Source organism: Drosophila innubila, assembly GCF_004354385.1.
Source record: "Drosophila innubila isolate TH190305 chromosome 3L unlocalized genomic scaffold, UK_Dinn_1.0 0_D_3L, whole genome shotgun sequence".
NCBI lineage: Eukaryota > Metazoa > Arthropoda > Insecta > Diptera > Drosophilidae > Drosophila > Drosophila innubila.
Genome location: NW_022995376.1, coordinates 2,811,059 through 2,836,573, shown reverse-complemented (window position 1 = coordinate 2,836,573; position 25,515 = coordinate 2,811,059). Strand labels below are relative to the sequence as shown.

The window sequence follows — 25,515 nt, the reverse complement described above, 5'->3', positions numbered from 1 at the left end:
AGACGACGTCGACCCAATTTCGTGGTGCATTTTGTGCTGTGCTTTGTACTTAACAATTTTTTGGTTAATGAAAATGTGCTGAAAATTGCGAGCAATGCAAAAAATAAAAGAAAAAAAAAAACGAACCGCGAAGAGTGCAAGTTGAAGGGAATTGCAGAGCAACGAACCACCCACCCAAATGTTGGTTTGGTGGCTTCTAAAAAGTGACCAACTCATCAACAATTGTATTTTACGACGACTGTCAATTGTCAATTGAAATGACAAGCAAGCCTTGAATTATAGACTTTCAAAATTAATTTTTGAGTCGTCATTTTACAAATTCCGTACACTAAAAACGTACAACAAAAATATTTTTTTTTAGTTAAAGACCTACAAAAAACAGACACGCAAATAAGTATAAACCTTTAATAAAAAAAAAAAACAAAAACAAAAAAAATACCCTCCATGAAAACTTCCGAGGTAACAGTCCGAACTTTTATCAAAATTTTATTATCAGATTTAAAGTAAGTAGAGCAATATTATCTCAATAATTTTAGTATGTAATGGCTGTATTCTTTATCAGAAATCTATCACAAAAAATTGATGCAAAATTCAGTAAAGTGTCTGCTTTATCAACTACTGCGATTAGTTCACCTCACACAACGGGTGAGCAAAATGTGCGGAACTATTATATATTCCCAGCAGAGTCAGAACGAATGGTGAGTACGAATTACGAATTATATAAAGATCTTAAAGGTGAAATTCAAAGTATATATATATATATTATGCTTTGCCTAAACAGTAAAAGGAAAGAAAAGCACGATGAAGTTTTCTCAGCTATGCTGTGCCCAAATTTCATCCTCCTCCGCTTTACCGTTTGGGCTGCACGAGGATCAGTCAGTCAGTCAGGACAGACAGTTTTTAAAGAAAAAAAAACCCTTTAACTATAGCCAGCTAGTATATCATAAAATAATAGGCAGTTTAATTTTGCTTGAATCGTTTTGAAAAATAAATAATATAATTTATTTATCTTTCGTTTTTAATTTAAAGTAAAGTTTGATTTATTTTAATGAATGTATTATTCATATCACTAAATTAATGAATTGTTTCAGAACATATTTCACGATTGTGTGATGTTATACATGGAATTTTAGATGTATTATAAAATAATAAGCAGTTCAGTTTTAGTGTTTAAGTTATAAATATGAAGAAAAATAATTTATTCCAATTTTTTGTTTAATTTAAGTTAATGTATTCATTTCGAGAACTTATCCTATTCAACGATAGGCTCTTAGTTATATATATCAAAAAATAATAGACAGTTTCGTGACTTGGTTTTAAATACAAAAAAAAGTATGGTTTCAATTCGATAATGGCTTCATATCGAGAAATAAAGATATTCTTTAACAAATTGACAAAAGAAAAATACAATTACTTAATTGTATTTTTCGTTAAATATATATTGGATAGTTTAGTGTAAATTCAGTTGGTGTCCAGACTGTGAGAGACGGACTTTTCTGCGCCGCATTGTTTGGTGCAGAGTAGACTCATGAGTTGGGTGAATTGTTCCGGACTGATGTTGCTGCTCACACGCATCAGAATAAACCAATCCCCGCAGCTGAAGCCACAAAAGGCGCGCTTTATCGATGTTTTGGACATGAAACGGGATTGGGCACGTAGCAGTTGCAGGCGTAGTCCATGATGGAAGATGACAAAGGTGCGATAGATCAGTTTAAAGCCCGCCAATATGGCCATCAGTATAAACCAGAGCCAGAGGAACACAAAGATCTTCTCATTCAATGTGTTCAGTGGCAACAAACAGAGATTATCGCGATATTCAAAGCTGCCACTGGAGCCAAATTTCAGTATCTGACACTTGGCAATTTTGGGAAAGATGTGGGTGGTAATGCGATTCCATTCGTTCCAGTTGTAGGCAGGAACAACGGCCAGAGCCTTCACATAGTGTGACCAGAAGTTGTCCAGAAACACGTTGAGCAGCAGCATGTTGATTATCTAAAAAGGGAAATTACTTAAAGTTATACAGTATGTGTTTTTATTGGTATTCCTAGTATTTTTTGGTATACTATTTATAGGGTATACTCACGCTGATGACAAAGTTGCAGACTTCACAGAAAGTGTAGCATACAAAGTAGCGCATGTGGGATTCCTTGTGATCCCGTGAGAAATAGCTGGCCAGTTTCCGGAGATGGGTCAGAGCCTTCTCGTTGGAGGCGAGTGCATCCTCGAGATTGGCGCACAGATTCTTCAGTCTTCCGCCTTCCCATTTCTTCCAGAGAAATGCAGGCAGATAGAAAATGAACGACTGCAGCATTAGAACGGGAACAACCCACTGATAATAGCGTAGAAAAACACGTTCCCGATCACGTCCAATCACCTCCTTTAATCCCAGTGCATTGTTCAGCAGATTCTCGTCCATTTCTTTGTTGGTATTTATGTGTTTTTTGTAGTCACTTTGGATTGTTTTGCTCAAATTGGCCATCAAGGGAGCATCGTCGTAGTCTATGATGTACATGCCCATTGTCCAGCAATGGGACACAACAAAGTCCTTCTGGGGTATTTCCGATATACACACAACGGGATCACCGAAATATTGTTTCGATGACAGCAGAAATGTGAATGCCAATAAAATGGCACAGGTGCATTTTGCGTGCAGCGTGAATACGCCGTCGTAAATGCGCACCGACTTCAGTTGGAGATACTTCGAGAGCGGCTTAACAGCTGTGTACATTTTGCCATATATAATATTCACTGCACTGCGCTTAAACTTTAGTTTTCATTCGTATTGCGTGGTAGCTGCAAATTTTTAGAGCACGCGGGATTCTAACGGTTAAAGTGAATGGAGTTGTGCAGCACTGCATTTGGCATCGATATAGTTCAGTGCTGCAATTACATTTATCGAGTACAAGGTAATGTAACATTAACAGTCTCTGTTATGTACAGTCATAACACTCAGAGCACACAACTAACGACTCTGTTATGTAAAGACAAAACTGTTAGCTGTAGCAGCAATTCTATTAAGTTGGTTGGAATACACATCAAGTTACTAATTAATTTGTAAATATTGCAAGATCTTTTATTTAATAATATTTTGTTGATATTTGGTAGTGTTTCTAAGAAAATTATTTTTCTGACTTGAGTGCTGTTTAAAGAAGTTTTATGTTATGTTACGTTACATTAATCTGTTTTAAAACGCCCGCTTAAAATAACAGTGTTCTTTTCTGTTATTGACATGATTCTGTTATTATTCTGTTAGTAAAGAGCGAATGAACGAGCTGAACGAACTTGGTTCATTTGTTCAGTTGAGTGAATCATTTGATCGAAATGTTTACTGGAGTGGCAGCACTCGATTCGATACAACTCTATCTGGCATCACTCAATCGAACTCACATGTGTTTTGTATATTTCTGGCGTTTTGTAGTTTAACCAACAACAGGCCAATGAAGATGAAAGAGCAACTGTCCACGAAGCAGCAGGAGCGCAATGAGAAGAAGAAGAAAAAGCTGGCGGCACTGGCCAACATAATCCAGATGAATGACAGGGATCGCATACAGCAGGCGGAGGAGCGTAAGTCGGAGCGGGAGGAGTCGGAATCGAGGGAGGCGAAGGAGGAGGAGGAAGACGATGGTTTTGTCACAGTGTGCAGCAAGAGGAAGCCGCGAAATCGTCTGACCATCATGACAGACAGCAGCAGTGTGACCAGAGTAAATGCCGAGGAAGCAGGCGAGACGGGATCGGGTTCGGGATCTGGTTCGGGATCGGATGAGCCCGAGATCAAGAGAAGCCGCAATCATTCCGCTGGCGGTGACAACACAATCGACAATGTGAATCTCACACTGTCGCAGGAACAATACAAATCCCTGTCCACAGAGCTGCGACGTCGCAAGCGGGAACTGGAGAGTGTGCCCGCCGTGAATCTGCGCGATATGGGCAGACGTGCACATCTGGAAATCCCCCAGGACGAGCGTACTCCCATCTTCCTCACCGATATCCAGCATCTGTTGATGTCCGCTCTCATTGGAAAGAAGAGTCCCTGTGTCCCGGATCGCTGGTGCAGTGCCGAGAAGCTGCAGAGTCTGTCGCACAGTGTAGTCCTCATCCTGGAGGGATTATCCCTCTATCACTATCTCTCACACGAGAGTCTCTTCCAGGCCACGAATCGCATCTTCGAGACGAAACTGGAAATGGTCATGCCACCCCAGGATGAGGGAAACATCATCGACACAATTGCCCAGGTGAGTGCAGGGAAGAAGGGGGAATTACTTTACATTCCCTTGAAGCATATAAATATTATCAAGCATTCCAATATTGGAAATTAAAGTTTAGGAACAGGTAATTTTAATATATGAATATTAATGTTATTCAGAAAAATCAATATTATTTTTTGACTTTTTTTAAAAAAGTCTATAGGTAACTTTATTATTATAATTTTATTTTTATTTATATATTTTCTTTTATTATTATTTTTTCTTATCAAGTTATTTAAAATATAGTACAAAAGATAGGTTGTATTTCAAAATAAATAAATAAATAGTACAGAATAAAAAAATTAAATGTTTATTAATAATTTGACATGAAAATTCAATCAGTATAATCAATTAAATTCAAAATTTTGTATTTTTCAAATATTTATGAATTCGATTTTAGGCAATTGTTGTACTTTAAATGTCTTTTTTATTTATATATCCTGTTACTTTGGTTTTCTTAAATTGTATTCTTAGTTTAAGTTTGGTCTTTGTTTTTTATGAATATATAAAACATATTTAAAGTTCCTTACTCACAAATCGTTTAATTTTAGATTCCGCTGACGAATGTGCAGGCGCAGAAGTTGATAAATGAGCACGGATCCTTAGAGTCGGCTGTGGAGCTGAACAAGGATCCCACACTGTTCGTCAAGGCCATATTTCCGATGGAGAAGCAATCGATGCCATCGCAGGCAACTGGTCTGCATGCGGATGACAAGTTTCCGAGGACAAAGCTGCTGCTCTCGGCACTCCAGATGGTGGATGAGGGTTATCCGATACCGCTGCAAGGGGAACTGCAGGCGAGATTCAAGTCCTATGTATTCACCAAGGATTCCTATGCGCCCGTAACTGATCGCAGTCCCATGTACGGTGTGGATTGCGAGATGTGTAGGACGGTGACGGGAGCCAATGAATTGACGCGTATTTCCATTGTGGATGAGAAATATCAGACGGTATACGAGACGCTGGTGCGTCCGGTGAATCGCATTACGGATTATCTAACCCAATACTCGGGCATAACGGCGGACATCATGCAGTCTGTCACCAAGACGCTGAGGGATGTGCAACGTGAGGTCTCCGAGCTGTTGCCTCCGGATGCGATACTGGTGGGTCAATCGCTCAATTCCGATCTGAATGCGATGCGAATGATGCATCCGTATGTGATAGACACGAGTGTCTGCTTCAACATATCCGGTGTGCGCAAGCGCAAGAGTAAATTGAAGTTTCTGGCCAAGACATTTCTGCAGGAGAGCATTCAGGAGAATGAGGATGGTCACGACTCCATCGAGGACTCTCGGGCCACACTCAAGCTGGTCAAAATGAAGCTGGCCAACAGCATTGAGTTTGGCGATGAGATTCTAACACAACGCAAACGTGTCCACGACGTGATACGTGCCACCTGTGGCGACGGACTCACCAACAATCTCCTGGCCCATGCCACCAAACGGGACAAACGCACGGCCATTGTCACAGTCGGCGACTTGCAGCCACGCCTCAAGCAGGTCATACAAAAGGCGGAGGAGGCAGCAGCCGCCTCCCAAGATGCCCTCAAAACGGTGCATGTCCACGAGATGTCGAGTACCAAGGAGGCGGTGCGCAAGGTCAACGAAATTGCCCTCGAGCATGCCTTGACCATTGCCAATCTTCGTGTGCCCGAACAGGACTTCTTCGTGGAGAAGGCCGAACGCTCCGCAGCCAAGCTGGATGGTTTCATAGAACGCATCTGGAATACAGTGGCACACAATGGACTCTTCCTCGTGCTCATGGGCGGTTCGACAGAGTGTCAAAAGGGCGTGGCAAAGATTGCCATCAAAAGATTAACAAATGGCAATGTGCCACAGAGTCCAATACTAACTACCATTAAATCCACACACACATAACTGTCACACACACACACACAGACACAGAGACACATATATATATGTACAAGATACAAATTTGCACATACGTACATTAAGAAAGTCTAGAAAGTAGCATATACACAACAAACCAATCAGATAAATAATCCCATAATCAATCACAAAAAAAAAAAAACAAATCCCATAATGTTAAATTCGCGTTTAGTTTTCGATATTTTCAGAGCCATAACAAAAACACAATAGACAAAAGGGCAAAATGTTGCTGAAATACTCCCTCGCTCCCTCCCCCTTCCCCTTCACCTCTCTCCTCCCTTTAAACTCCTCCCTTATGTCATGCAATAAACCTTTTACAGTAAACCATATAAACAATACAATACACCAATCTTGTGTAAAACTAGAAAAAAAATAACTATGAAAAAATATCTTAAAAAAATATATATCACTGACATAATTTCGAAATCAATAAATAAAATCATTTTGTTTGTAAATCAATTTACGAATCTATTAAATTGACTTGAATGCTATTATTGTATTTATAACAGAATTATGGATTGTTATGGATATGTTGCTAGTTACGAAATATACATTGTTTACCAAGTAAAAAAATTATCGAGTTTTCTGAATATAAGAAATATACTGAAAATATATTTAAAACTAAATAAAAACATGCCGACTGTCTTATTTTTAATATTCGGGCTTTTAATCATATTTTTGGTAAGAAAAATAATTTATTTAGCATTCCAGATGGTGTAATATTTTTTATAAAAGTAGGTATAGGTATTTATTAGCATCTTTATACGAAATTCGGTCAAATAATCAGATTTTGTAAAAAAAACTTGTTTTGGAAAATTTCTCTACCAAAATTGCCAAATTTCATTTATATTATATTTTATATATAATGATTAAGTTTTTTTTTTAAAATCTAACAACTTTATCCTATTTTTAAAATAAAAAAAATTTAATGTTTTTTTGGATAACTCAATCAAATTCACAAAATCTCAGCTAAAATTTCTCTCACTCCTGCTAACCAAATTTAATCAAAATCGGACAGCTATAACACATAGTTACTGAAGGAACTATCGCTTGAAAATTTTTTTTTACAAAAGATACAATTTTATTTTCCGCAATTTTATAATAAATAAACATTAGACCAAATGTTAAAAAAAATTTAACTAAAAAATTAGAAATAGCACAAATTTCTTAAATTATAAATGGATATTTTTTGGACACATAAGAATAAAATTGTTACTGGAACAATTTGCAAATGTTAAAAAAAATTTAACTAAAAACTTAAAAAAGCACAAGTTTCTTAAATTATAAATGAATATTTTTGGAAAACATAAAAATAAAATTGGTATTGGAAAGATCTGCACAGGTAAATAAACGCTAAACTCTTTGATAGCCCCACTTAAATGTATTGAATTCGATGGCAATTACAACTCGCATTCCAAAAAACTCTTAATTATAAGTAGATAATTAATTGGCTAGCATTATTTTCACAGTTTCCGTAATTCCCGAGGAATGCATTACGAAATGGCAGCTGGAGTTTTTCTGGTGCTGGGAATTGACCTAGTTTTTCATCGTTTTGTGCTTTGTTGTGTTTGTTTTGTGTGTGTGTGTGTGTGAGTGTGTGTGAGGGGCTGATAACAGCAATAAATTTCCTACCTCACTCAACTCAACGCTCAGTTGTCTAGGGCCGAAAAAAGTCTCCCTACAACAAAAGTCACGAGCGCTCTCCCTTTTTAGCCCTCTCTCTCTCACTCTCTCTCTTTCCCTCTCTCTCTCTCTCTCTGTGTCTCTGTTGCTGGGGGAAAAGCGAAAGTAGTGGCAATAGTGCGTAGGCTCGTTTGTCGTCATTTGCTGTCTTATCACACGCTCGAAAATGTTGCGCCTTCGCATTGCTCATACGACCTGTGGGTCAACGTCAGAGCGGAAAATTCTGCCAAACCACTGCGCATGTCTCTCTACACAAAACATACTATTTCTTTGATTTGGCGGAAAAGCTGCGAGAGTGTTTTTCCCCAGCACAAAGCTGCCAGATTGTTCAATTCAAAAAACTTGTCAAAATCAATTTACATTAATTTGCTACAACATAAGAAAATTTGAAAAAATTCTGAAAACTTTTGTATCGCGCTGCATTGCCAGACATACGCAGACTAATTGCAGACACTGTGTGTGTGTTTGTTTACATGTAAAATACAGCAAGATGGAGGGAAACTGTGGCAACGCCAATTTGGGAAATTTGGTATGTTTTTCATATATGAAATGTTTTTGGCCGCCGTTTGCTCAATAGCTGTGTGTGTGAGTGTGTGTGTGTGTGAGTGTGTGTAATCCTCACGGAAAGGCACACCAAATATTTTGTTGTATACACGCTTTTCGGCTCTCGAGCAGCGACGTTGTCGCAGTTGCTGCCTTTCAATTTCCTTGGCACGTCGCGCGCTCAAAAATTTACGCGACTACCGAATTACATAGATATATATAAATATATATAAGTCTTGTTCTATATGCATTAAAATAATATGTACATAGAGCATTGTGTATAGCATGAAATTGGCATAAACAAATGCGGTTAGTTGATTGTTTAAACAGTTTACAAATCTATTCAAGGCGCAAATTCAGCGGTCAGAGTTTATAAGTTTTTGCAAATCAAAAAGAAACGTTTATAGGACACAAAATAAATAAATACATTTTTGGAAATTGCTGCCATAAACTGGGGTAAGTTATACAAAAACAATAGCAAAACAAAGACTGCTCAGAATAAGCATAATAATAATAATAATCATAATGGCAGCGTATCTAAACATAAGCGTGCAATTGGCAAGCATAAATTGTGTATCCATAAGATACACAGATACAAGCGCCTGTAAAAAGGAAAATTTCGCTGTAACTGTGTGTGTGTGTGTGAGTGTGTGCGTATGTGTGTGTGTGTATGTGTGTGTGTGTGTGTGTGTATGTGTGTGTGAGTGCAGACAAAAACTCGTTCAGTGTGTCAGTGTTTCAGGCTGTGTAACAACAACAACAGCGACAACAACAGCAACAACAACAGCTGAGACAAACGCATCGCGCATACGCCGCGTTGTCAATTGTTACTTTTATCTGTATCTTCTTCCCCTTTTGTTGCGCCCTTGGCACCAGTTGCCAGTTTGCCAGTTGCCCGTCGACCCCAATCCTCAATCCAAATCCTAACGGCCATCGTCGCGCACTTGATATTGGCTATTGGCCTAGCCACAAACAACATCAGCACCAACAGCAACCACTTCCCCTCCCTTCTATTGCCTGCTCTTCACCTCTTTCGCAGCACATTGCGTTTTGTTTACAGCTGCCGCTGATATTTGTATTTTCGCGCCGCTGCAACTGAAAATTGGTATTTCCCTTACACCTAGAGAAAAATATAAATACAATTACATTTATTTAATATTACAAATATTAAAACTAATTTTAAAAGACTTAAATTTAACTACAAAAGCATGCTTATTTATTTAAAAAATTCGCTAAAGTTACTAAACTTTTTATTAATATTAAACATGTTTCATTTTCTATTTTATTTATTTGATATATTTTTTTTTTGTATACCTATATTTAATATAACATGAAATCATAGACCGTTATATTAAACTTCAATTTTCAGTAGAAATATACACATATGTATTCACATTAATTACGTTTCATTTTCCTTTTTTTTTGTAATTTATTCAACTTGCTAAATCATATTTTTATAGTTTCCTTAAAAATACAGTAAAAATATACACTAAAAATTAAAAATTGCAATATTGAATCAATTAATAAAGTAGTTTAACTACTTGCATTTAAATTAAATATGTTTTATATTATTTTTTATTATTTATTATATTGTTTTATTTTTCATATTATTATACAGGGGTGCCACAAAAAGTGAAACCAACCGAAAATCTCCCAAATTTCTATAAATTTTTGGGAGATTTTCGATTAGTTTCGTTTTCTGTGGCACCAATAAAACAATCTTTTTTGGTTTTTATTTTTTTAATTTATTTATATTTATTTATTTAAAGAATATTTATTCTTTTACACGATTTTGATTTGTGTAACTCATTCAATTACATTTTATGTATGAAGTATGTATAACCAGTTAAGTATAAAATATTTTTAAGGGCAAACATTTTTATATTTAATTTAAGTACGTGTTTTGAAATGTAATACATAATATATTTATCTAAAATATATTTAATTTTAAATTATGACTAAAATCACAGGAAAAATCAATTAATTTAATCAACTGAAATTAAAAATTTAAAATTACATTTTTTAAATATTTTTCTCTGGGTGTAGTTATTGTTGTTTAGCCAGCGTTTGCTCCAGTTTCCATCAGAAGCAACCCAACCACCCCCACCACCCACAATAACACCCCCCATTGGTCCCGTTGAACATGGAACATGTTGCGTAGGGTTTTTCAGCTATTTCGAGGGTGAGTTTTTTCTCTACTCATTTTCTCTTGCTTTTTCCTTCATTGTGTTTTGTTTGCCTGTAGTGGTGAAGCTGAGAGAGGGGCAGGGAGTTAAAGGGTGGCAGGGGATGGGGGATGTTGCTTTTGTTTCGAGTCAGTTACAATTGGTTGGCCAAAAAAAATTGTTGTTGACTTTTTCTGCTCTCAACTTTAAATTCCTTGCATTTTCAAGCAGTTCTTAATTAAAATTATAATTAGCTGTTGTGCTAATTTAGTTAATGACTCAATTGCAACCCCCGCAGAGCTTGTTTGTTGTTTTGGCAGTTTGGTCTCAACCAAGTTTATGGCTTGATTTTTAATTTTTGGCCTACAGCCAATAATTGATAGCAAAAACAATTGTTCGTCTCAGTTGCAGCTCGTCAATGTCTATTGTTGTTGTTGTTGTTGTTGTGTTTGTTGTTGTTTACATTCTATATCTTAGCTATATATTATAGTATTGTTGGTGGTGCTTGAAGTGTCTGAATTAAAGCTATGACGTCATTCATTTTGAAAACCTGTTCCTCTCTCTCTCTCACTCTCTCTGTCGGTGCATAGGGCCCTTATCTTTTATGACTCAGTGTCTCAGTCTCGGAAGTGAAATGTTGTAGGTGCCACAGCGTTGCAAATCGAATTATCAACCGCTCGGAAAGTCGACAAGTTCATTGAACATTTTGCAGGCTTCTAAAAAGTCACACAAGTTCAATTGCCAAATCTCATTTGGCTATCAAGTCATACTAAAAATAATTATATAGTACCACAAAGAATGAAAGCTTTCTTGCCAAAATTAGAATATTAAATACCCTTTAAGACTGATATACATTTGAATTCTTTTTTGTTTTGGTTAACAAATTTAAAGTTAAAATAAATAAATAATATTAATTAATATCTTATAATAATTTTATAAATTAGCAATTCTCATTTTCTTAGCAAAAAATTTGAATTTAGTGAAAAATAAAACTATTTTCACGAATTGTGCATTGAATTTTTGGAATTTGCTCTGTTTAATAACATTTTTCAGTTGTAAAATAATATAAAATTTAATGTAATAATTGAATATTTTTGTTTGTAAGCAAATGTGTAAATTTATTTCTTTGTCAAAAAATATACTTGATTTAGAACTTAAAACAAAAAAACTTTAGATCAATAAAAAGTTTGAAATCGCTTTAATTTCTATCGATATTTTATATCTTTATAAATTAAAAATCTAATATTTTATTTAATTTGTATTAATTGTTTATTTCCTCATTTGATTTAATATTTTAAAATTTCTATTTAGGGAATTCCCCTCTTCAAATTTCCTCTACTCTATAAATAGAGTCTTTGGGCCATCGCACTCGGCCAACTCTTGGCTAAACTCTGGCCAAAAAGTACGCGTATTTTTGTGACAAGTGTTTTATTTTTGGTTGCCGCCAAATTCTTCGACTGCCAATGCCGCCTGTACAGGTGCCGAAATTGGACGCGATCATGGGCCAAGTTCTTTTCAAATTCGCCACGCATTTTCCAGCTATTTTGTTTGTTTGCCAACATTAAATAAAGTTTTAGTTTTTGTGTTCGATTTTGTTTTGTTAACGTTTTGTTTATGTTTTGCCGCCTTGTACATAATTATGTTTAATTAAACTAATTAAATGCTTTTCAACTGTTTGTTGTTGTTGCTATTTTCTCACACGTTGCTAATTAATTTTCCGTACGAACACAAATATTTAATCTGCGACGTGAACAAGATAAGTTCAATCCATATTTGCGATCATAAACGAGTTTTAATGTTCAACATCTGCTCGCATTATAATTTGGAGGGTGGCCTGAGGGGGGTTAGGCTGTAATAGGGGGTAAGGGGGGTGGCAGGGGGAGGCACAAAGCCTGCCACTCAGTTGGGCGCTGTGTCAAGGTACTACGTGACTTGTTAACTGTTAACTGCTTCCCCAACGGCTTCCGCGAAATGACGACAACGACGATGACAACTCATTAGCAGACAGTGCACTATGGTCCGGATGACGATTTTTTAGGAATAAATTAATAACTCGAAAACGAATGAAGATGCAATGGGCTTATGATATCAATACGCAAATGGCCTGGCCTAGAAAAGTGGGCGTGGTCCCGCCTTTATTTCGGATTCTGCGATATGTTAATTTTTTGTTTTTCAAGCTATCAGGACCAAACTTACAGGTTAGGCCCGTAACGTGTTGGCAAAATTTCATTCAAATCGGACAACTATATCATATAGAAATAATAGGAATTATCAGTCGAAAAGTCACTTTTTTTATAAAAACGCTATTTTTTTTTCCAAAATATCTGAACAAACTGATCGTATGTAAGTGATATTATGCTACTGACATTCTGAACAACATATATCAAGATCGGAATACTATCATTTTTAATATCATATTGTTCAAATTATTAAAATCGGTCGTGAACTGACTTTTTGTATGAAACTAGAAATTTTGATTTTTTGTCGATTGTAAAGATTTATCATTTATTCAATACGTAAACACGAGTTTTTTCAATAAATAAAATAAACCAAAAAATGATCATATTCGTCATTTTGTCTCATGTGTTGTCGCTACACCTTAAGCAACTACGCATTTTTCAACGTGAGGTTAGCTGCAGTAAAGTGAAATTTTGAAAAATGCGCAAAAATGCGCAACTTCAGCTTAATAGTACAAATTCAGAATTGATTTCTCTACAAAATGCATATAGTCGCATTGCTAGCATATGCTAGCAAAATTAGTTACCTCTTTCCAAAGATGAAATTTAATCAAAAAATTTTTTAACGAGGAAAGTTTTTAAATATCAAAAAACAACACATTGCACATTGATTTTCAACAACGCGGATATATAAACACAAAGTACAAGCCACAATATATATAATCCACGATAAATTTTGTTAAAAAAGCTTTTAAATTAGTGCTTTAAGACAATTCAAATTAACCTTAAAAATGAGAATATCCGTTTCATGTGCAGTTTGTTCAAATCAACTCTGTTTCACAGCTGATTGCTAAACAGTGTTGGAAAATGTTAATATTTTAGTTATGCAACATTTGAGTTGAATGTATTTTGAATGCATCGCCATCAAAAAACCGTTAATTTGAATAACTTTAACAAATGACTTTTTTCCAAAATAATCGTCATCTGGACCATAGTGCAGTGGCAGCAGCAGCGCAGTAGCAGCGCAGCAGCAGCGGGAGCAGCTCTGCCGCATCATCACTTGTAAACATGTCAATAACTAGAGCTATACAGTTAGTCTAGAAAGTGTTATGGCCAAAAAAATGTGAAGAAAATAAGTGCTATGTTTATTTTTTAAGCAACTATGTTGCAAAAGTATTTTTCTTCATTTTTTTTTACGTCTTCAAAGCCAAGAATAATAAGAAAATAATTAATATTATAATAATATGATATAAAAATAATATGATATATACAAATTTAATACTTTGTGTAAGAGAAAATGTGTAAAGGTTTTTTTTATTTATTTTAAAAATTAGACACTGCATTTTTGTTAACCTGTTCTAAGAACTATAGCTATGAGTAACACATATAGAAATAAAATAATAATCTTATGATATATAAAAAATAAATAAAATATATATTTTGTGCAAGGGAAAACGAGTAGACGTTTTTTTTATTCATTTTAAAAATTAAATACTGCAATTTTGTTAACCTGTTCCAAGAACTATAGCTATGAGTAACACAAATATAAATAAAATAATAATCTTATGATATATAAAAAATAAATAAAATATATATTTTGTGCAAGAGAAAATGTGTTAATTTTAAACTTTGTTAAAACACTTTCTTGACATACTGTAAGTAGCGCTCTGTCTGTCTCGAGGGCTGTTTGAACAGCATACAAAAGTTGACTCATTCCATAAATAACAAAATGCTTTCGAAATTTGCATAGGCTGAAAAAAGTATTGACTGATAATGCCGAAACTTAAGTAAATACGTTAATGAATTAATTATATACAGTACGTAATTAGTTTATTCACAAATTTTAAAAATAAAAGAATGATCAACAAACTTCGCCAAATAGTTAAATGCTCTTTTTAAAGAACAGCTCAATTAAAAGGGGAGTTCTTGATATACTCAGGCCCATTCCGGTTTACACTTTTAACCAGATTATTCGAAAGTAAATATAAATATGTTCCTACTTCACCTTTACAAAATTTTGTGGATTTAATTTAATTAAATAATATTTATATGTTTTTACTTTTTTTTGACAAAATTTTGAGTATTGAATTTACTTTTCGTTGGTGAGCTTTATTGCGATAAATCAGAAAACGATCATTTTTAAATACTTAGCCTAAATTCATAACAGATCAAAGTTATTTTATGATATGTTAATATCAGAAACTTTTCGAGCGGCCCTCGCTTGTATGCAGCTCAACTTAGGTAGCTGCAGCTTTGTCACGGCCTTTTATCTAGTTACTTATTCCCTTTTAATACATATTTGAGGTACACTAAGTATAAATAAATAATAATAATAAAGAAGTATTGCTACACACGCACACACACACTTTAAAGTACACTAAGTAGCTCATACTAAGCATAGTTTAAACTGCCACAGATTTGAGTTTACTGACATTGGCTATGCATAAATTGATAGTGCTTATCAATAAAATACACAAGACGCCTAGACAACAATTACACTTGTCAAATATCACACAACAAAGAGAGGTCTACCCACACCCCATTCACACACACACACACACACCCATATTCCTATACATGAACCATGCTCTGCAATCGTTTTGTTAATTTGAAAATCAAACATTCTGACTGCGTTAATTTTTTTTTTGGCATAAATTTATACTTACATATTTATATTTTTATTTATTTGTCGCTTTGCTCTTGTTTGCTGAATAAATTAAATTGATAATTGAGCCGTCGACCGGCAACAACACGAAGTACTTAATTTTTATTTCCGCTGCGTCTCTTTTACTCCCGCTTTACCAGCATTGCATTTATCTTTGGCCTCTTGTAATTCCATTAATTCTCAGCGTCTCTCTTACTCTCTCTCTTTTTGGCTTTTTGCAACTTTAGAGATTTTTCTTGATGCGGGTCAACTCCTCACACTCTTTTCCTTTATCTCTTGAGCTTCCGTTTTCCCAGTATAATTTTTAAAATATTGTAAGCATACAAATCTGTAAAAAATAAAATGAAAATAATATTTATAATTGTATTATAATTGTTTCTATTGCTCTTTGTTATTTTATTAAATTTCTTATTTATTTTTAATATGCAATTGTTTCACATACTCATTCTGATTTTATTTTTTTAAAACCTTTTATTTATTATAAATATGCATTAGCCGCATTTGTTTGAAATAATTTATTTATTTTTTTTCTTCCGAATCATGAATTTCTTTAATAATGATGTAGATTTTATATAATTTTATAAGGTAAATATCTAATTTACATTGCAATTCAATTGAATCATCTTGTTATTTCCTATGCTCTACAAAAAACTCTTCATAATTCATTAATAATATTAGTAATAAATATTTAATATTGTCTAATATTTTCTGCGAATCAAAACCTGCATTTTTGTTACATTAAAATAGCATATTGTCTAAGTTGAACAACAGGTCTTTAAGTTTTGCTTATTCTATATCACTTGGAATTCACGGCTGCGTCGCTGTCGCCGTCGACGTTGACGGCAACTTACGCAGCGGCAGCGACAGCGACGTCTGCGTTGGACATTTGCAAATAACAGTCGAAGTTCTAAAGTTGCCGCGTGCGGATCGCAGGCCTTAAATAAATTGTGCGCCTAATTAACAATATAATTATTAATAAGTTGAATGAAATGTTAACACACACACACACACACACACAGATAAATAGCGACACTTGCAGAAATTCATATGTATCTAAAGACGGCAGCAAACCAAAAATAAATCGCATTTGATTGATTGATGGAAAAAGCCTTCAGTGATAAGCGGGCAACAACAACAACAACAACAACAAATATAAATAAACTATAAAATGTAAGAAGTGCAGGTTTTGACCATGATATATATATAAACCATATGTAGACTGATATCTGGCCAACAGACATGTGAGCCGTAAAGTTCAAGTGCGTGCCTTGAAATATTATTTGGAAATATCATTTTGTTTTGGGTGTAAAATGCTGCACCCTCCACCTAAAAAAAAACAATAAAAAAAAGTGTTATTGGAGCATCATAAACACCCACACCTGAGAGTGAAAGAGAAAGAGTGAGAACAAGTGACAGAAAGAGAAGAAGTACTAAAACAAAGGCAACAAATTTAGATTATGACTTTAAGAAACGAAGGGTGTTAATTCCAACATTGTGATCCACATAAAAATAGTCTGTGGTCAGCAACCGAGCGAGCGGGCGTTGAGGCAAGGTATTGCCAGAGGGGTGGGAGAGGGGAATTCTCCACTGTGCTTGTGCTGATAACGTGGTGAAAATCATTCACAACACGCATCAATTTATTTGCATACGATAATTTCTTTATTGCATTAACAACAGACGTTGCTGCCCTCGCACTTCGTATGAACAAGGGGAGATTTATAGAGTAAGGGGAGTGAAGACTTTATCGACTTTCAGCCTGAGTTTAAGCCGCAACTTTAGCTACAACATTTTGTCTTCCTTACAACTGTTTAAACATTGGTTTTCAATTTTTTTTTTCATATTTGTATTTTTTTTTTTTATATTTGAACTTTATTTTTTATTTTTGCGCTTTTGCGAGCTTCTTTGTAATCATGGCATGCCGTAATTAATTTTGTTTGCATTGTACTTATGGCAATAATAATAACAATAACAACAACAACAAGCCAACACACGGGAATCAAACTGTGATAAAACTGCGTTTGGTCTATAAAATTTCTGTAGGGTTTCGGTTTCTGTTACAGTTCTTTAGGGCACACAATACTCTCTATTCATTGGGGTCTCGAGAGCCAGAGATAATGCGAAATAAATGTTTGTCTTTCCACGGAAAATAATGGTATTTATGGTTAGGCTTAACATAACTGTACCAGATATTGGAGTTGAAGTGATAGTTATATAGGAAGTTGTTATATAGAAGTTGTTTACTTAAAAGAAATGCGACTTAAATTAAATATAGTGAGTAATAAGCTTGAAATTTATGATGAATTTTTTTTAGAAATTATAATTTAACATTTGTCTTTATTTATTTTTAAACATATAATGGCTACTCAATTTATTCAATCCCAATTCAATTTAAATAAATTGAACTAAGTTGAAATACTAAAAGAATGAGAGTTCAACTTATTTAAAATTTATTACATCTTAAACTAATGAAATAAACAAAAGGAGTAATGAATTAAGTATTAGGAATCTTGAATTATTTTTGTAAAATATACATACGTATGTACATATAATAAATTGATGAAAAGTATTATTTAACTTATCGTCGTAGTAATTTTAATAAAAAACTTACAATAAGAATAATTTGGATTAGTTTATCAAGACAATATTGGGATATTTGAAGATAATCTAAAGCAATGAACAATCTTCCTAGTATATAAAGATGATTTCAGAAAATTCCTTCTTTTGAAAGCTTCTTCTTAATGATAAAAAAGTTGTAACTTAATTTCTGACACTAAGCTACCAATAAGTAAATCTATATTAATATTTTCTAAGCTTTTCCCTTTGCATAAATGCTTTAAATGACTCTTTACATGACTCTTACCAACTGCAGTTAATTGATTTTGTGCGGCTTTTAGCCATAAATCGATTCATGTGTTATATGGCATGGCCAATAGGGATTTGTTTTCGAGTACTTTCATCGGCCATGTCCGGTGGATTCGGGTGCTTAGAAATTGAGGCAAATTGACAGGAAAATTAGGTTGTCAGCCGTGCTTTTGGCAGGCAGTGTGAAGTGCCGCCTCAGTTACTGCCAAATATGGTACACTGATAAAAAAAAAAATGTTCTAAAAACAAAATTTTGGTCTAAAAAATGCGACGAGAACATTTAATTCTTGATTTAAGATAGCACATCTTGGTTTTAAGAACATTTCAAATAAGAACAAGTTCTTGTATTGTGAATAAATGTTCTTGAAAGTAAAATCAAATAATAAAAATATTTAAAATGTTATTTTAATTTTGTTACGAGTGGGATTCGAACCGTCGCCAACTGTTTCACAATTGAAGAGGCTTCTCTAACCAGAGCGCCACGGGTCCAACTTTTGTTTTATATGAAATAGTACATGTTTATACTTTCGAAACAAGTTAAAACTTTTATTCTTGCATTAAGAACTTTCATTTTTAGTTTAATATTCTTAAAATTAGTAGGATGGTCTTAAAATGTTGGTATTTTAAGAACAAAATATTAAAGATGCATGTACTTGATTTTAGAAGTTGGTATTTTTTTCAGTGTAGGGAATGATATGATATGGTAGGAGTTTGGGGGTTACTGCTGACACTATCGATGGATACTTTCGGGGGCATTATACAATTTATGAGCTGTCACGCGCTGGAGTATCTGACGTCCAGCGGTATGGTCGATATGGTAGCGATAGTCGTGATAGTCGCGATAGTGGGCCACATGATTTATCGCCAGTCGATGATGAATTGCAGGCAAGTTGTTAAGCAATCAAACGATTCAAAGCCTTAAATCGATTGACCTCTGCCCAAAATAAATATATTTTGGGTGTACTCGAAACACTTTGGTCGAACTTATGAATGATTAAAGTCATATACTACATAATTTATAGTCGCGTGCAAAAATCACCGATTAAACTCAGCCTGAGACATTAAACGATTTGAGTTTAAGTACAGCAATTGAAAGATAAAGCCAAACTGATAAAGTCTATGTTTGTGGGAAGCACTTACCTTTTAAAATGTTTATATTGCTCATATATAAAACTCAGTATATCGATTGACAAATGTGGTGTAATTGGGAAAGCTCAAGCTGACTAATTGTCTTAAAAGTGGATATAAATTGTAGAGTTCCCCTTTTATTTGCAAGAAATAGGTGTCAATTTATGTGGAAGGGGCAATTACTACCAATTTGGTTTAGAAATATTGTTAACGCTTATCTGCAACAAGTGGCCATAAAACTGCCAAGCAGAGCTACTTAACTCACTTGTAGATAAGCATTTATACGAACAGATATTTTAGGCAATCATTGAAAGGTGATCAAGTGATTATATAGCTTGAGATCCTTGGTTGGAATGGCCAAACTAATCTTTTAATTATTCCCTTCATTTATTTAATGTATGTAATACATTTTGATAGTATCTGTTGTTAAAAGATGTTCTTATTCTCTTTTAACTCTAAAATTTCGTAAAATAAATTCATGCTTTCATTTGATAATTGCTATTTTATTTATAAAAAGTTTTTTATTAAAAAAAACATAACAAATTTCTGGCAAAACTGATGTGTCGATCACTCTTCTAAGAAAAAGTTTTCTTCTAGTATTTTTCCAGCATTGATTTCGAATAGTGATCTTCTTTAATATTATCTAAGGCTTCCATGATTTTTGTATATTGATCTTCACTTCTTATTCTTTTATTTAAGTAATAAACCTTTCTGTTTTTGTGTAATGTAAATTTAATAAACTAATCTTCTGTCTTATGAATATTCCCTTCGAAATATGGATTGCATAATGATCTTCTTTCCTGAGTTTACCTTCCTGTCCGATCTACTGATAAATTTTTTTCCGGATAATGATGATTGTATAAAGCTCTATTCTTGTTTAAATTCATTTTTTAATGGACTCATTTTTATTTTTGGTATTTAAACTAAATAAGCCGATCTTTCATTTTAATGTTATTTCTGAAAATTGATCGTATATTGATCTTTTTTTTCCTGAGTTTTTCTATTAATCCTCTTTGTCGTTCTTACTGATCTTACTGATCTTACTGATCTCCTTTGCATTTCTTATTTTCCTGGCTTCGTTAACTGATCTTCTTTTTATTAAATTTTTTCTGCTGCTGATCTTTTCTTCCCTCTTTACTGTGACCACCTGCAGATCTTGCTCCACATTCTCTTCTCTTTTACCTGATTTTCTTTAAGTATTATATAATTTACTAATCATTTCTCTGTCTTCTCGCATTTTTTTTCTCTGCAGTTTCCCAACAGTCGGTGTGGCAACAAGAATCGGCAGAGAAGCGTACCAAGCCGCTTGGAGCAGCAGCTGACCAAGAAGGAGCGCACCACAAAGTTGCCGCTAGTGGGCGCTTTGGTGCACAAGGCGCTGCAAGTACGCGACAGTGACACCGATCTACAGCAACTAGAAATAAACAACAACATCACTGACACTGACAACAACAACAACAACGAGATCTCCAGCAACAAAATGGTCTTGCCTTTCGGCCTTGGTCCCGATGGCCACCATGTGGATGCCATACAGAGTGCTCCGGCGCCGAGTGCACCACCGGCTCACATGGTGGTGCCACCACTGTATGCCCGTGGCCAGACCAACATATACACAGGTGTGCCCATCATTGTGAATCCCTACATAGACTTCATAGTGGTCAATGGCGACGATCGCTATATGATACGTTGTGAACGGAAGTCGGTGCTGGAGCGCAGCGTGGAGTTGGCCAAGTTAATACACGCGGGTCCAAACAGTGGCCGCAAGAGCGACAACCATTTCCAGATACTCAATGTGGATAAGAACGACTTCGAGCTGATCGTGCGATATATGGAGAAACACTTTATTCCCTATCGCGATCACAAGCATCTGCTCAAGATTCTCGAGCTGGCGGATCGCTTCAATGTGCCCGATTTGGTGAGTTGAAAAGAATAAAGAGAGCGTGAAAAAAGAGAGTGATAGAGATAGAGAGACAGAGAGAGAGAGAGAGAGAGAGAGAGAGAGAGAGAGAGAGAGAGAGAGAGAGAGAGAGAGAGAGAGAGAGAGAGAGAAGGAAATAATAATCTATGATCAAACTTATATTTTTTATTATATCTATCATTAATTCATTCTTTATCAATTATTTTTATTTTAATTTTGTTCTGTCGTCTTTCTAAGAATTTTAATTTGAATCATTCACTATCGATCATATCGATCATTATTTATTTTAAGTCTTTCTATAATCTATTTTAATTCTTCTCATCTCATTACTTTTGTTGTATTTCTGTTGACCAATTTCTTATCGATCTTATTGATAATATTTTACTAACACTTGATCAATTTTATGATCGATTTCATGATCTTCATAAATTCTTCTCAGATCTATGCAATTTTTTTAAAGCATCCATCTTTTATCCTTATGAATTATTCTACATTTGTAGTCCTCTTTTAATAAATTTTTGGTTAATTTTTGCTTATTGATCATAGTGATCACGTTTTATTCAGAATCGATCCACTTTGTGTTACTTACTTTATTTTTCTTCGACGTTGTTTTGCAGACAATTTTAATTTTTTTTTATTAATTTTTCTCCTTTTTTTTATGGATTATTGATGAATTATGAATACATCGATCAAATCGATCGTTTTTCAATAACAGTCGATCGATTGAGTGATCTATCTAAATTCTTGTCGACCCTTATACACTTTTTGCGTCTTTAATAATCTCTCTTTCACTTATCAATTTCTAACGATCAGTTCAACGATCATTTATTGATAATAATGTGTATTTCTTTTCCTAGATCATCTACTGCATACGTGAACTTGATCTCAGCATCTCGAGTGCCACGGCACTGGACATATACAAGGCGCTGTGGTACTACCAGGGCATTGCGCTGACCAACCAACACCAGACGATGATCACCACACAAGAGACTGCCCAACAGCTGGCCCGGAAGCAGGCGTCCAAGGCGAAGGCGGCGGCCAAACAATTGGCAGCGGCACAAGCGCAGACAAAGGAAAATGGCGCCGATGGCGATGGTGCTCAGGTTAATCTCATACCCAATCCGAATCCCTTCACCACTGAGGACTATGGCGTTGCACTGCTCCACAACACACTCCAGCTGATCGATATGCATGCCGAGCTGTTGCTCTCCATGCCGGCCATTTTTGATCTGCGCTTTGAGGAGCTGGAGACTCTGGCCAAGAGAGACACACTCCAGCTGCGCTCGGAGATCACTCTCTTCGAGTGCCTGGCCAGCTGGAGTCTGGCGGAATGTGCCCGCAAGAATCTCGATGCCACGCCCGAAAACCGACGCACGGTTCTTGGTCCGCTCTGCCTCACACCGCGTTATCTGCGCATGACCTCATCCGAATTTCGACGCTGCTGCGATCGCATCGAGCTGCTGCCACCCGTGGAGACGTCTCTAATCAGCGATGCACTGGAGGGTGAGTAGTGCACATGCAAAGACATTTTAGAGAGTAAGAACTCTGAGTATCTTTAGATATATTTTTAGATATATTTTTAACAAACAAAAAACTTTTTCATACTAAGACTTAACTTTCGATTGAGCGCCTCTATTGCAGCTATATGATATAGTAGACCGATTTTAACCAAACTTAGTCAGGATGTATGATACCAGCCCAGATGCATATTCTATCAGTTTAGTTCTGATATCTCAACAAATAAAAAACTTTTCCATACTAAAACTTCATTTTCGATGTATCGTTCCTATGGTAGCTATATGATGTAGTGATCCGATCCAAAAATAAAATAAAACTTGATCTGCCTATGGTATCCAGGAAGCCACATACCAAGATTGATCTTTCTAGCTCTTATGGTTTCTGAGATCAACGCGTTCAAACAGACGGACGGACGGACGGACGGACAGACGGACAGACGGACAGACAGACGGACATGGCTCAATCGATTTCTCTGTGGATCCTGATCAAGAATATATATACTACGCCCCCGTCTGCCTGTTACATAGATTCTGCCAACACACATTATACCCTTTTTTGCCAATTTTTAATGGGCTCAGAGTTTAAATTCTATCAGTTTAAACAACAACAAAAGTTTTTCATGCAACATACATACTTTTAAGTGATTACTTCTATGGCAGCTATATGATATAGTTGAACGATTCAGTTGATTCTGTGATATGTTACTGCAGCAGTAAAAAGATAAGCCTATACCAAGTTTCATGAATGTAGCATTGCCGAAAGTCGAGTTCACATAGAACAAACATAGCTTAATTAAAGAAATCACCCCATATTAACTTGCATTTTATTTCGATTGCAGGCAAAAAGCTAAAGAACCTGACGGATCAGCAAACGGAGCTGCTGGAGAAGTTTCGCACACCACGCGCCGAATACGCCCGTATGCCGGTTCATCTCAGCGATCGCAGCAGTCCAAAAAACTATCCCAAGAAGATGAGGTTGGCACATGAGGGTCGTGCCACCGAGGAGGGATGCTGGGAGAAGGTGGGAATCAATTGTCTGCGTGTGTTTGTCTGCATTTTCGATTGACGTTCCGGCGAAGATGATGATGAAGATGAGGATGATGATGATGATGATGAGGATGAAGATGTTGCTGATGATGATGATGACGAAGAACCGGCGATAATGAATCCCACATAGACTTGTTGCATTAACGAATATTAGCGCTTATGAATTACATATATACATACATACATACATACACACATATATACATAGTTATATATAGTTAATGATTATGATGTTTGTCTTATGGGCAATACATTTTAAAACACATTACCAAGTGTTACCAAGTGCTGGCCAAATGTGTCTGGCAGTGATTTTATAGCAGCTGTTTCTAACATACTTACTATACAAGAACTATATAAAAAAAAAGATATATATATATACATATATATATATATATAGTGTTACATATATAGCGAATGTAGGTTTAACTGTCGTCGCCAACTGATTGATTGGGTTTTTGTATTCAACTAGTCAAAGATATATAATGAGAAACAAAAATCTAACTAACAAAAAAATAAAACAAAAAGAAAACAGGAAAACAAAATAAGAACAACAAATTTTATACCAACTTTATGCAACGTTTTGTAGCTGGACTCAAAATACAAAATACAAATTACCTTAACTATTTAGGTATGGTTAAAAAAAAATACAACATACTAATAAGCATTTATCACTGGTCTATAAACAGCATAAGAAACTAAAATAAAACTACAAACAAAAAAAAAATACTACAAGTAAAATTGAAATTAATCAATCATCAAATTGATAAATCGTAAAAATAGTTCAAATTATTGTGGATTTTCAGCCGTTCATAGCTAAAAAAAAAAATTGTTTATTATTATCATGTGTGAGTGTGTGTGTGTTTGTGTGTGTGTGTGTGTGTATGAATGTCATTTTAATTAATGTGTGAACATAAAATTTTTATATAAGCTCTGTTGACTTTGTTGCTCGGTTTTTGGCTTTAAATCCTCAAAAATCGCTTAGATAACAAATAACAATCAGATTAGCATTAATCATAGCGAATTAATTATGTCAATAATAATAAACAAACACATACACACACACACAAATTCACACACGTACAAATTGTTAACAGATTTATGCATTTTATATTAGTTAATATTAAAAAAAAAGCACACTCAAAATGCAAAATGCAACGCTTTAAAATTGTTTTAGAATAATTCCTGTTGCTTTAGTTGCGATTTGAATCAACTTGGCAAATTTCCCAACGTCCTCACATCAAAGTACATTCAACATGAAACCAAAATTAGTTAAATAAAGTATGTACACAATTTTCTAAAACATGTTTCATCTTTATGTAAATATTAACATTTTGCAGGCAATTGCAGCTCTGTTAAGCTTAACAGAAAGCTTTCAGATTGTTTAACAGCGCGTCACGCACAAAATCTTGCGTTAGCTAAGCTGCAAACCATTTGCAATCTTTAGTTAGCTAAGCTGCAAACCAATTGACAAGAAACTTTTTCGGTCAAACTTTTCAGAAGCTATAAAAGGCTTTTTTAAGTTTTTAGAATGATTTTTTGAATGGTATTTATACTTTTGGCTGGTATTGTTGTTTTATCAGAAAATAAATATTTCATTATTAGCAGGTAACTAAATCGGATACTATTACTGCGGACGGCAGTACCCGCTAGTGACGAAAGCAGAAAGAAAGGAAAATG

The 25,515-nt window shown here is 34.9% G+C and overlaps 3 protein-coding genes across 5 annotated transcripts; 2 read left to right on the top strand and 1 right to left on the bottom strand.

Annotated features, from left to right (window-relative positions):
* Window positions 1–275: 275 nt before the first annotated feature.
* On the top strand, window positions 276–6,506 carry LOC117787256 (small RNA degrading nuclease 5). The gene is made up of 4 exons (XM_034625738.1): window positions 276–503; window positions 563–698; window positions 3,419–4,232; window positions 4,796–6,506. Exons 2-4 carry the CDS (start codon window positions 583–585, stop codon window positions 6,119–6,121), a joined length of 2,256 nt encoding a protein of 751 aa, XP_034481629.1. The 5' UTR covers window positions 276–503; window positions 563–582; the 3' UTR covers window positions 6,122–6,506.
* On the bottom strand, window positions 1,170–2,852 carry LOC117787257 (innexin inx5). The gene is made up of 2 exons (XM_034625739.1): window positions 2,084–2,852; window positions 1,170–1,992 (listed from the first exon to the last, which is right to left on the bottom strand). The coding sequence occupies exons 1-2, from the start codon at window positions 2,726–2,728 to the stop codon at window positions 1,462–1,464; spliced, it is 1,176 nt and encodes a 391-aa protein (XP_034481630.1). The 5' UTR covers window positions 2,729–2,852; the 3' UTR covers window positions 1,170–1,461.
* A 1,783-nt stretch (window positions 6,507–8,289) lies between the features above and the next one.
* LOC117788169 lies at window positions 8,290–25,138 on the top strand. Of its 3 annotated transcripts, none has more exons than XM_034626841.1 (4): window positions 8,290–8,345; window positions 20,609–21,271; window positions 22,132–22,777; window positions 23,631–25,138. In XM_034626841.1, exons 1-4 carry the CDS (start codon window positions 8,307–8,309, stop codon window positions 23,855–23,857), a joined length of 1,575 nt encoding a protein of 524 aa, XP_034482732.1. In that variant the 5' UTR covers window positions 8,290–8,306; the 3' UTR covers window positions 23,858–25,138. The 3 variants fall into 3 exon arrangements, with proteins under 3 accessions (XP_034482732.1, XP_034482734.1, XP_034482733.1); XM_034626843.1 differs by lacking the exon at window positions 8,290–8,345 and adding an exon at window positions 8,472–8,815; XM_034626842.1 differs by lacking the exon at window positions 8,290–8,345 and adding an exon at window positions 16,251–16,536.
* The last annotated feature ends 377 nt before the right edge of the window (window positions 25,139–25,515 follow it).